Source organism: Vipera berus (genome assembly GCF_964194415.1).
Source record: "Vipera berus genome assembly, chromosome: 2".
NCBI lineage: Eukaryota > Metazoa > Chordata > Lepidosauria > Squamata > Viperidae > Vipera > Vipera berus.
Genome location: NC_138203.1, coordinates 270,154,493 through 270,166,853, shown reverse-complemented (window position 1 = coordinate 270,166,853; position 12,361 = coordinate 270,154,493). Strand labels below are relative to the sequence as shown.

Below are 12,361 nucleotides of genomic sequence, written 5' to 3'. Positions count from 1 at the left end.
TAAACTACAACCTTCTTCCCAAAGCAGTTGCCATGTTTATTCCCCGCTTGGAGGAACCATGATGAAGACTTTTCTTCCTACACAGGAGTCTAGTGATCTTCTGTAGAGCGTGACAGTGACTGCCTGTCACACACACACCTGAACACATAACACAAAACACCTAATTGGAAGTCTCCTTCCAAATAAACTCAACTCCCATTGGCTTTGCAGAGATATTACTGCATTTGTTTTGGCAACAGTATAGAAGTAGTTTGCTGTGCCTTTTTTTTCTAGGATCTGCTTTGTTTCCCTCTGTGTGTGTGTGTGTGTGTGTGTGTGTGTGTGTGTGTGTGTAAACATGCATAGATACAAACATGTAAGAATGTGTGTGAATGTGTGTGAAAAACAGTCAAGCTACACGGCCAGGAAAGCCCATCTGGCATTAACATAGGTATGTATGAAGACATCAACACCAGAAACTTTACACTGGGTACTTCAACCAGAAGTTGACCTAATAAAAAAATTGGAAAGATGGACTACATGTTTCAATAATAAATAAATTAAAATAGAACCAGAGCTTTCTGCAGTTGGTGGGAGGGGAATTGGTACGTACATATTTTTTCCAATAGCAAAAGCACTTAGATTTGTATACTACCCATAGTGCTGTATAGAAAAGTAATTGTAATTGTGACTGTATAGAAAAGTAGAGAAAACTCTACCCCAGATAAGGCATACTAGGGTTATTTGCACTGTGTGTGTGTGTTTGTGTGTGTGTGTATTTATAAAAAAAATCAAGATGCTAGCCATGACCACTTGATTTTGCCCACCACCTTGACTTTTTCAGTCCCCTCCCACCATGGTCAGCTCTAGGCAGCATCCAGTTCTTTGCTTCCGTACTCGTTGCGACTTACACAAGTATTCGTAAGGGCTGTCCTTTCCCATTTCGACCCAGTTGGTGTTGCTGAAGAATTTCTGAATCACGTGAAGACCTCTTCCAGCACTGAGGCGAGCTGCTTCCAAGGCTGCTGAGTCTAATTCCCCTCTCAGACTAGAAAGCATGGAGTCACGCAGAATTTGAATTTGGTTAATACCTGGGAAAAGATAGCATGTAACTTCTGAAGAGCTGAATGTAAACTTAATCATCTAGTCCTACAAACTCTCCAGAACAGGAATTGGTTACTACAGATCCCCCCACACAGAAGGCCATCTTAATTCTGGACCTTTGGTGGAGGAGAATCTGCCTGCCTGCCTGTCTATCATCCATCACAAACTAAACTAGAACTCACCATGGCCAACTTGCTGCGGGACAACTTGCCACAGGACAATCCAACAATTCAATTTAATTATTTAAAATAATTTCAAAACGATTTTAATTTTTGTCATTCACATTTCACTTTGTCCCCCTTTTGCATTCTTTCTTTAATGATTCTATTCGACCATTTCTTTGATATTAGTGTAACTCTCGTCCTACAGTTGAGTTGTCCTGTGGGCAAGTTGGCCGTGGCGAGTTGTCCTGCAGTGGGTTGGCCACAGCGAGTTGTTTGCAGGAAGTTGGCCATGGCAAGTTGTCCTAGACCAGGGGTAGGCGACCTCGGCTCTTTTATGACTCATGGACTTCTGGGAGTTGAAGTCCATGAGTCATAAAAGAGCCGAGGTTGCCTATACCCCTGTCCTAGACCCCTTCTTCTCCAGGATAAATTCACCTCCAACCACAATCCTTGTTACCTTGATTGCCGTCCTCTGGATATGTTCAGTTTATCTTTCCTCAAATTCTCTCCTTTTTGAATGCTTATATAGTGATATTAGGCCAAACTAAACTTTGAGCCATGTCCCTTTTTCTGGAATATCTTGAACAGCAGAAGAGCTAGGATCGATCAAGTCTAGCCATGATTGAGCCATCTTTCTACCTTACTGAGATCTTCTGCTACATGGGAGGACCAGCCCTGCAAATATACCCTTGGCCGGTATCCACCAAAGAAAGTTTTCTGTGTGCCAGCCCAGAATGATGGTACCTGTTAGGCCTTGATCAAACTCAGGTTAACAGTAGAATCAAGAAATCCTAAGGAATCTATCTGACTTTTTGCTTGGGTGTGACTTCCAAAAAAAGTTTGCTTTTAGTTATCTTTGACTTTGATCACTGATACTTCATTTGTTTTCATCGATGTTAGCATTGCGTTATTATAGCATTTTCTTAAAACATTGATTTATCATATTTATATAGCTACTCAGCTTATAATATATGATTCTGGGTAGCTTCCAATGAAATTGTAAAATAACCATATTAGAATACCATTTCACTGGTCTGCTGTGAAAGTTCTTCCTTTTAAAAACAAATATATAAAAAGAATGCAGTGGTGAAGAGTTTAGTGCAGTGGTGAAGGCCCTGGCCTAGAAACCAGGTGGCTGGGAGTTCTAGTTCTGCTTTAGGAATGAAAGCTGGCTGGATGACTTTGGGCCAGTCCTTGTCTCTCAGCCCAACTCACCCCACAGAGTTGTTGTTGTTGTTGTGGGGAAAATAGGTGGAGTAAGGAATATTAGGTATGTTCCTTGGTTTGAGTTGTTTATGAAAAAAAGGCAAGATAAAAATAAAAAAAGACGTACCGTATATACTTGAGTATAAGCCGACTCGAGTATAAGCCGAGACCCCCAATTTCACCCCCCAAAACTGGAAAAAGTTATTGACTCGAGTATAAGCCGATCCGCCGTTCTGCAAGCCTCCGCCACCGGCGGAGGCTGGATCCCCGCTCTGCAAGCCTCTGCCGCCAGCAGAGGCTCGATCCGCCATTTTGCAAGCCTGAATACACAGGAATACCCTGTGTGGCCGCGGCTCTCGGGGAAGCCCTGGCTGTCCGCTTCCTCGCTCCACGCTGCCATTCGGGGCCCGTGCGTTCCCCGGGCAAATCGCGGCGCCCAGCAGGCGAGGAAACACGCCCGCTCCAGTCGCCCCCCCTTCCCTCAGGAGACGCGAAGCAAGTGACCGCCTGGAGCTTACCGAGGACTTGCGCGCGGCCGAGGCTTCGGTGCTTGCAGGATCGCGCGCACCTCTCCCAAGCCGTTGCCGTCCGGAGACCTGCCGAAGTTTGGGGAGGTTTGGGGAGGTGCGCGCGCACCTCCCCAAACCTCCCCAAACGTCGGCAGGTCTCCGGACCTCCGCGCCCTGCCTGCCTGCTTCTTTCCACTGCGGAAAGAAGCAGGCAGGCAGGGCGCGGAGGTCCGGAGACCTGCCGACGTTTGGGGAGGTTTGGGGAGGCAGGCTGCTTCTTTCCGCAGCGGAAAGAAGCAGGCAGGCTGCTTCTTTCCGCTGCGGAAAGAAGCAGGCAGGCAGGGCGCGGAGGTCCGGAGACCTGCCGACGTTTGGGGAGGTTTGAGCGCGCACCTCCCCAAACCTCCCCAAACTTCGGCAGGTCTCCGGACGGCGGTGGCTTGGGAGAGGTGCGCGCGATCCCGGAAGCACCAAAGCCTTGGCTGCGCACAAGTCCTCGGTAAGTTTTTTTGTTGACTGGAGTATAAGCCGAAGTGGAATTTTTCAGCCCAAAAAGTGGGCTGAAAAATTCGGCTTATACTCAAGTATATACGGTACTTTTGTTCATGAGATTAAGTCTCTGCTATATGTAAAGCAAACGTGCCCTCTGCAAACATTGACTTTTATTATTATTATTATTATTATTATTATTATTATTATTATTATTTATCCCATTTATATCCCGCCCTTCTCCGAAGACTCAGGGTGGCTTACAATTTAAGCACAAACCAATGTGCTTAGCAATAGCCTTCATTCTATGTATATGCCTGCTTATTAGGGCTTTCGGTCCCCCCCAAGCGGCATTATTACAAAGTCAGCTTAATTGCCCCCAACAATCTGGGTCCTCATTTTACCTACCTCGGAAGGATGGAAGGCTGAGTCAACCTTGAGCCTGGTGGGATGCGAACCTGCACTAATTGCAGGCAGCTGGTGTTACTTAAGGAGGCATTAGCCCACTGCTCCACCAAGGCTCTTTATCCAAAGCTCTTTCTTTTAAAAAGAACCTGGAGGTCAGTGACAGATGTACACAATAAGAAAGCCACTCCATCCTTTGTATAACTGACAAGCATTAAACCACAAACGTGGTGACAGCAGGAAAGGGAGTGCTGGACAAGTACAACAACTTTATCCACTGTGGCTAAATTAAAGCTGAGCATTTTCAGTTTTGAACTAGGGCAAAAGTGAGAACGGTAGCTTTTTAAACAGAGTTCGAATATGGCCAATAGTGAGGCATGTTGGGAGCTGTAGTTCAGCAACATCCGGAATTTCACAGGTTCCCCACCATTGCTGTAGACTAGAGATTGTAGTGAATTGGATCAGCTGTTCCAAGCAGATTGTATGGTTTCTAGTGAATAAATAATGGCATTGGCCCAACCTAAAGCTACTAATTAACCAACCATATTCAACCATAAGTCATGTGAAATCTTGGCAGTTCAGCATAATTTTCATATTTTATATTTCGTTTCCCTTTAATGTGTTGATTGCTCTCTCTCTCTCTCTCTATATATATATATATATCTCCCAGGTCCATAACCTGGACTTAGCTGCACATCTCTGAGTTAAGATATTTTTACTGGATCAGGCTAGAACAGGGGTAGGCAACCTTGGCTCGTTTATGACTCGTGGACTTCAACTCCCAGAATTCTGGGAGTTGAAGTCAACGAGTCATAAAAGAGCCAATGTTGCCTACCCCTGGGCTAGAATGATTGCCTCTGTTAGGATACTGACCATTGACCAGGTTTGTCACCTGCTTCCATTATAACTGAGTTTCCTCTAGTTCCTAATACCACCCTTCGCACCCCTGAACATACCCCTCTTCTAAGCAGCAACAACCATAAATTCTATCTTACTTTTGCTAATCTGTTCACAGTAGAAGTAGTAGTCATTGTTGCCTTTAGACGATTCCACTAGATTATTTCCAGTGACAATTTCCTGGACGGCTTTTGTGAATCGGCTGGGAGAGACATCAGCTGTGTAAAAAAAAAAAGTGGATTAGTTAAAATTATTGTCCTCAGTAGTAACAATAGTAGTATTCTTTTTTTTTTAATTCCATTTATATCCCGCCCTTCTCCGAAGACTCAAGGTGGCTTACAAGCTTAGCTTTCTTGATCTTTCAATCTATCTGGCATATTCAATACACATTCTTTGAAAATCTATCATCTTCCTGCCCGCCCGCCCGCCCGCCTGCCCACCCACCCACCCGCCCGTCTGTCTGTCTGTCTGTCTGTCTCTCTCTCTCTCTCTCTCGTATTTTCCGGCGTATAAGACGACTGGGCGTATAAGACGACCCCCGACTTTTGAGAAGATTTTCATGGGTTAAAAAGTTGTCTTTTACGCCGGAAAATACGGTATCTATCTATCTATCTATCTATCTATCTATCTATCTATCTATCTATCTATCTATCTATCTATCCCTCAACTTACAACCACAAGTGAGTCCCAAATCTCCTTTGTAATTGTTAGATGAGCTTTGCTCCATTTTACAACCTTTCTTGCCACAGTTGCTAAGTGAATCATGCAGTCGTTAAGTGAATCTGGCTTCCCCCATTGACTTTGCTTGTTGGGAGGTTGAGAAGGTTACATGACCCCGAGACAGTGCAACTTTCATAAATACATGCTAGTTGTCAAGCGCCCAAATCTTGATCACACGACTGTGAGGATGCTGCGACAGTCGTAAGTGTGAAAACTGGTCCTAGGTCACTTTTGTCTGGTGCTGTTGTAACTTCAAACAGTCACTAAATTAATGGTTGCAGAGGACTGCTTATGTGGCTGCCCGTCTCATGTGAAAATGACTCCGGGCTGCTTCTAATTATTAAAATAGAAAACTACGCGTAAAACAATCCAAAACTATTTTAAAACTGTACTGTTAAAAAAAGGCACATGGAACAAGAGAAGTTGATGTTTCAGTAAGAAAGAGAGCCATCACTAGGTTTCCCTCATTTCCTAGCCTGATGGCATAGCCAGTTCTTGGGGGATTTGCGCAATGTTAAGGGAGAGGGAGCTAAGCTCACTTCCATGGGGTGGAGGAAAAAAGGTTCCATAAAGTGGGTGCCATGGCAGTAAAGGCTTGTCCAGTGGGACTTACCACATTCCCTAACAAATGGGATCCATAATTTGCCTTCTCAGATACTCTCAGACATCCTGGTCCCTTGCCATGAAGGGCTTTAAAGGTCAAATCCGGCACCTTGAATTGGACCTGGAAGCAAACTGGCAACCAACACACTTTGCGGAACAGATGTGTAATGTGTACCATTCTAGGGTCAAATGTAACTGCCCGCGTCACTGCATTTCGCACCAGCTGAAGCTTCCAGATACTCTCCGAAGATAGCCCATACAAACCACATGCCAGGAATTCAAATGGGAGGTGACCAGGCTGCAGGTGACAGTGAGCACAGCAGTTGCATCCAGGAAAGAGTGCAACTGATGAACAACACGAACTTGTGCAAAAGCTCTCCTAGCCAAAACTGCTACCTGTTCTTTGAGCAGGAGCCGTGAGACCAGGACCCCCCAGATTGTGCTCTGGGTTTGTATGAGGCATTGTCACCCCATCCAGCACCAAAATTTTTTATTTTATTTTATTTTATTTTATTTTTTTATTTTTATTGCATTTATATCCCGCCCTTCTCCGAAGACTCAGGGCGGCTTACAAGCTTAGCAGTAGCCTTCATTCTATGTATATGCCTGCTTATTAGGGTTTTCACACACACCCCAGCGGCATTATTACAAAGTCAGCTTATTGCCCCCAACAATCTGGGTCCTCATTTTATCTACCTCGGAAGGATGGAAGGCTGAGTCAACCTTGAGCCTGGTGGGACTCGAACCCACCAGGCATAGTCCTAGAACTGGGAGCCACTCAGCCTTCCGACGGTTCAGCTGGAGCTGTTGTTGGGGAAAGGTCACCTGGTTGTGATTCAGTCCAAAGCCTCAGATGGCCCCTTACATCAAACGGCAAACAGGGCTTTGGAGGGAACCATGCATCAGACCAGCAGAATTGGTGAAAAAAGTAAAGTCCTACATTTAGGCAAGAAAAACCAAATGCACAGGTATAGTATAGGTGGTTCCTTGCTCAATAGTAGTAACTGTGAAAGGTGTCCTAGTGGACCATCACTTAGATATGAGCCGGCAGTGTGCTGCAGCTGCCAGAAAAGCCAACACAGTGCTAGGCTGCATTAACAGAGGGAGAGAATCAAGATCACGTGAAGTGTTAATACCACTTTACAATGCCTTGGTAAGGCCACACCTGGAATACTGCATCCAGTTTTGGTCACCAGGATGTAAAAAAAGATGTTGAGACTCTGGAAAGAGTACAGAGAAGAGCAACAAAGATGATGAGGGGACTGGAGGCTAAAACGTATGAGGAATAGTTGCTGGAATTGGGAATATCTAGTCCAGGGGTGTCAAACTCAATTTCATTGAGGGCCGCAGCTACGTGCTGAGAATGCCCAGCTCACCCAGCAACTCACTTTGCTGGCAGCTCAGGTGGCTCAACAGCAAGATCTTCAACACCCCCCTCCTCCTCCTCTGAGTCGTCCGACCCAACTGCCGAACCCACAGGCTGACCCTGAATCACAACAGTTTCCTCCTTTAAATTTCTGGGAGTCTACCTCTGCGAAGATCTTACCTGGAAAGTTAACACAACCCAGGTGGCCAGAAAGGCCCAACAGAGACTTCACTTTCTCAGGGTCTTGCGGAAGAACAGGGTAGAACAATGGCTTATGACCCTCTTTTACCGGTCTACTATAGAGAGCATCCTCTCGTATGGTATTGTGGTTTGGTATGCTGGTCTGACAGCTGTGGATAGGAAGGCATTACAGAGGGTGGTGAGCACAGCACAAGACATTGTGGGCTGTCCCCTGACACCACTGGATGACATCGCCAGGGCTCGTTGCCTTGGAAGAGTGAGGAAGATTCTCAGGGATGACTCACACCCTGGACGGTATTTCTTTACTCTCCTACCATCGGGTAGGAGATAAAGGAGTATAGCCAGCCGCACCAATAGGCTGAAAAACAGCTTTTATCCATGGGCTGTTAGGCTTTTGAACGGGAAATAATTTTATAAACTTTTATGCATGATTGACTTGCGAGGCCGGTGCGTTGTGCAATTAGTTCACATGGTGTAATAAGATGGAGGGTTTGTGTCACTGTAAGTTGGGGGTGGGGGCACGAAGGGAGGCTCAGCCAATCTCAATGTATCCGTGGTTGTACTTTGACAATAAAGGTTCATTCATTCACAAAGTCATCTGGAATTATGCTGCACCTACCTGTATATAAAAGGTGCAAGTTGGAGGGAAGTCTGCTCTATTAAAAGTGGTTAGTGAGAGTGTCTTACTTCTAATTGGTTGATACTAAAAACAAGGCTTTCTCCTCGTACATTATTCCGGTGATGAAGTGTCTATGGAGCTTCTCAGTCATCCAGGTCATGGTTGTCCCAATTTGGGACGTGGTTTGGGACAACCTTGACCTGGACGACCGAGAATCGCCATAGATATTTAGTTAATGCACTTTGGGATGAATACACCCTTCAAGTGGCGCGGGAGTATGAACGGATTTTCAGACAACAATGCAGACTACAGGAACCATTTGCACTTCAGTTTGAGATGCAGACAACACAGACTCATCCCCGACAGCCTGTGTGCCTGTCTTCAACAGTGAAAGGGACACAGGGCACAAAATATCCTGCAGCCATAAAGGCTCCACACACCTTTGCACTACTCAGGTGACCCTGAGGACACAGGTAAACCTCCAAGAGTCTCTAAACGAATGCAAATTTCCGCAAGGAATAGAAATCCTTCCATTCCCACCACCCAGTCAGAGCTGAAGAAGCTTCTTGGGTAAGAAGGAAAAAAAATCTCCAAAATAAAACAAGAAAGTCCAGTTGCCTCCTGAAAAAGCACCTTTGGGATTCCGGTGCTAAACAAGAGAACTTGGGAGAATCTAAAGGGAAGAAGAATCTTTGAAACTTCTGGGCCTGGTTGTGGTGTTGTTTACCACCCTTTGCTGTGCATCTGGTGCTTATTCTTATTGAGGGCCCCCCAGTTTTTAGCCACAAACTAGTCAGTCCTGTGAGCCTGAACTTTTCCACGCTTGACTAGGTGCAAAAGCCTGCAAAACCAGTTAAACTGGGGGAATCTATTCCACTAGAACAGGGATGTCAAACTCAATTTCATTGAGGGCCACATCAGCATTGCAGTTACCCTCAGGGGGATGGGTGGGTATGGCCTGGGTGGGCATGGCCTACTGGGTGGGCGTGGCTAGAGTGCATATGGCCTACTGGGTGGGCATGGCCAGCTCTACATCGATCACATCAAGGGCGCCTATGGGGGCCTGGGCAGGAGTGGGACAGATCTGAGGGTCTCTGGCAGGAGGAGGGTCTCTGGGCCAGGGCCAAGGCAGTGGGGGCCATTCCCTCACTGTTTCCAGGATGGCTTTGCGGGCCGCATGAAACCAGTTCACGGGCTGGATCCGGCCCCCGGGCCTTGTGTTTGACATGTCTGGTCTAGTCTAATGAAGAGAAGGACGAGGGACGACATGATAGCAGTGTTGTTGTTGTTGTTGTTATTAATGAGGGTGGGTGGAGGACAGACCAATCTAGTGAATGGTGGTTCTAGAGAATCCCTTGATAATCAGGGTGTGAGCTAACCTCTCCCATTATTAGATCTCAGGGCCACTGTTCTGACAGGAACTTCAGATCCAGTGTTTGGCCCGTGAGATAGGCCCTTGGCTGTCATGGTGGTTATGAACTCCCAAGCCACCTCAGGCCCCAATTCCCTGAGAAAGCAGATTGAAGTCCCCAAAGGCCATACATCTGGGGAACTCCACGGTCAGCCCAAAAATGGAGTCAGTAAGGTCAGGCAGGAAAGCTGTTATGCACCAATCACAACTGATTCTTAGAGTTCAACTCAATGATGCAGTGTCCCTGAAAGTCATAAGACAGTGGTTCTCAACCTGTGGTCCACAGACCCCTGAGGGGCCATGGTGCCATTACAGGGATCCATGAAAGCTTGAAGAAATGTTATGATTTATATCTTGAGTTAAGTCTTGGTGGTCTGTAGCCACAAACTGTATTTAAAAGGGGTCGGTGGTAAAGAAAAGATTGAGAACCACTGTCATAAGAGATTCCCCGATGACATTCATCACACCTCCACCCCTCCCGCAGGATCTCATCTGATGCCACAACTGAAACCTAGCTGGGCATAGCTCTGAAAGGGCTACCCTCATTCTAGATCTAGAAAGGTCTAAGGCTCAAGGAAATGACATTAAAAGATATCTCCTGAAATTGCATTTCTTCTCCAGATGTCTGGGAAATATCGGAATTGGAGCCCAACTCATCCAATTCCACTCAACTCAACAAGGACAATGTATGATAATATGGAAGAAAAGGCTAGAAGAACTATCTAGAATCTGTAAGGATTGATCAATATACAGTACCCCAATGTTCCCTCAGATGATGACTTTTTCATGGCCTGGAGTTGAGATGAAGCACCGATACAGTAATCACAATTAGCTTTCTGGAAAGAGTTGTGCTGGAGAAGAAGTTCAGGTTTGGGAAGAACAATGCAATGTAGTTGTATGTATGACAAAGGGATCCAGTGTCTTAAAACCGAGGGTTAGGACACTGAGCTTTGGACCAAGATGGATCCTTTTGCTTTGGACCCCAGAGCCAGCTCACCTTGGTAATAGACCTTGAAGAGCCTGATTGCATTCAATGGGACCATGTTTTCTAGCTCCCCGGGCGCCATGGCAGGTCTTCCAGGCAGTGGGTTCCTCTCCATGTACCAGGCTACAGCCCGCAGCGCCCCCAATTCCGTGATGTCAGTGTCTGTGAAGTCATTTGGAGAGATGTCTCCTGATTCATGGTTAGGGCGGAATCCGCTCACAATCCCCGCGCAGAGAAGCAAGGAGAGCAGCATGCTTGGCAGCAGAGCAGCCAAATGGTCGAGGAGGAAAGGAGTGTTGCCTTCCCGCTCAGCTTCCTTTGCTCCAGAACGTGTCCTTCACGCTGCTGGTTAAATAGCTCGAGTGGCACTGGGGAAATCCCCCACCTCTTCAGCCTGCTTCCTCCTTCAGGTAACTAAAGAATCCAGGAAAAGAAATTCACCAGCCTTTCGTCACACGACACGGAGGCCGAGATAAAGGGTCATTAGCAATTGTGTCATCGAGGCTGTCTCTAAAATGGACAGTTTCCTTCTAATAAAACTGCCGGGCCTCTAAAGCAGTGGTTTTTTTTTAAACACTTGGCAACTTTTAAGTTGGGTGGACTTCAGCTTTCAATCAAGACAGTCTGGTTTCCTCACCTTATTGGAGGGCAGTATAGTAGGTTAGCCTAGGGGGGCCAAACAGCAAGCTGGTGATGACCTATAAAGCCTTAAATGGCTTGGGTCCAGGATATCTGAGGGAACACCTGCTGCCGGCATCAAGCTCCCTTCGTCCTGTGCGCTCCCACAGGGAGGGTCTTCTCAAGGTACCGCCGGTAAAAGATTGCCGGCAGATAACACCCAGGGGGAGGGCCTTCTCTGTGGGTGCGCCTGCCCTTTGGAACCAGTTGCCCGTAGAGCTTAGGACTGCCCCCGACCTCCGCACATTTCGCCAGGACCTGAAGACTTGGCTCTTTGAGCTTTCTGGCCTGGACTGAGAGTATTAATTGGGGTTTTAAATTGGATTTTAATTGGGGTTTTATATTGATTCAAGGCTAAATGTAATTATTTTAACTGTTCTTAATTTTTGTCATTGTTGTATTGTTATTTTTAAAAACCTTGTGAACCGCCTTGAGTCCTACGGGAGAAGGGGGGTATATAAGTCTAATAAAGATAAAGATAAAGTTAGTTGAGTATCTCAAGTGGCATGCAGAGATTGTGAGGAGGCAACTGGACTTTTCAGTTCTCAAGCTCTGCTGCCCACACCGAGGAACTGCCTCCCGTCCGTTTGTCTGATGATGCCAAGCTGTGAATGGCCCACCACGTTCAGTCTAGAACTTGCAACTCGGTGGGACACTGAATGCAGCAAAACCTACCCTTATACCATCATGTGCTTTTTAAATTTAAGAGGGCCTTCTCCTCAATCCTCATTTTCTTCTTCTGCTTCCTCGGGAGAGAAATGATTATAAGAGAGGAGGAAAGCCCTTTCCTTGTCGGCACCCCCACTTATGGAATTCCCTCCCCGAAAGGTTCCAGTGGAGCCTGCATTAGCATTATTTCAATGGTAGGTGAATATCTTTCTATTTTCTCATTTTAATCCTACTTTAATTCATATCGCTCTAGATTTTGCCGACCACCTTGCAGCTGTCTAGTTTACATAGTGTATTTTTATTCCTCCTTTTTATTTTTCATATACAAGTCAAGGCAGCAAACATACCTACTAATC

General features: G+C 46.1%; 1 protein-coding gene across 1 annotated transcript in view; it reads right to left on the bottom strand.

Annotated features, from left to right (window-relative positions):
- Positions 1-10,953, bottom strand: part of LOC308664607 (von Willebrand factor A domain-containing protein 7-like) — a 50,786-nt gene extending 39,833 nt beyond the window's left edge. The window contains exons 1-3 of the mRNA XM_081321995.1: positions 10,671-10,953; positions 4,852-4,971; positions 891-1,070 (exon numbers count right to left, since the gene is read on the bottom strand). Of these exons, the coding sequence (XP_081178121.1) occupies positions 891-1,070; positions 4,852-4,971; positions 10,671-10,911 (541 nt within the window). The 5' untranslated portion in view covers positions 10,912-10,953. The remainder of the gene's footprint in view (positions 1-890; positions 1,071-4,851; positions 4,972-10,670) is intronic.
- Positions 10,954-12,361: the final 1,408 nt, after the last annotated feature.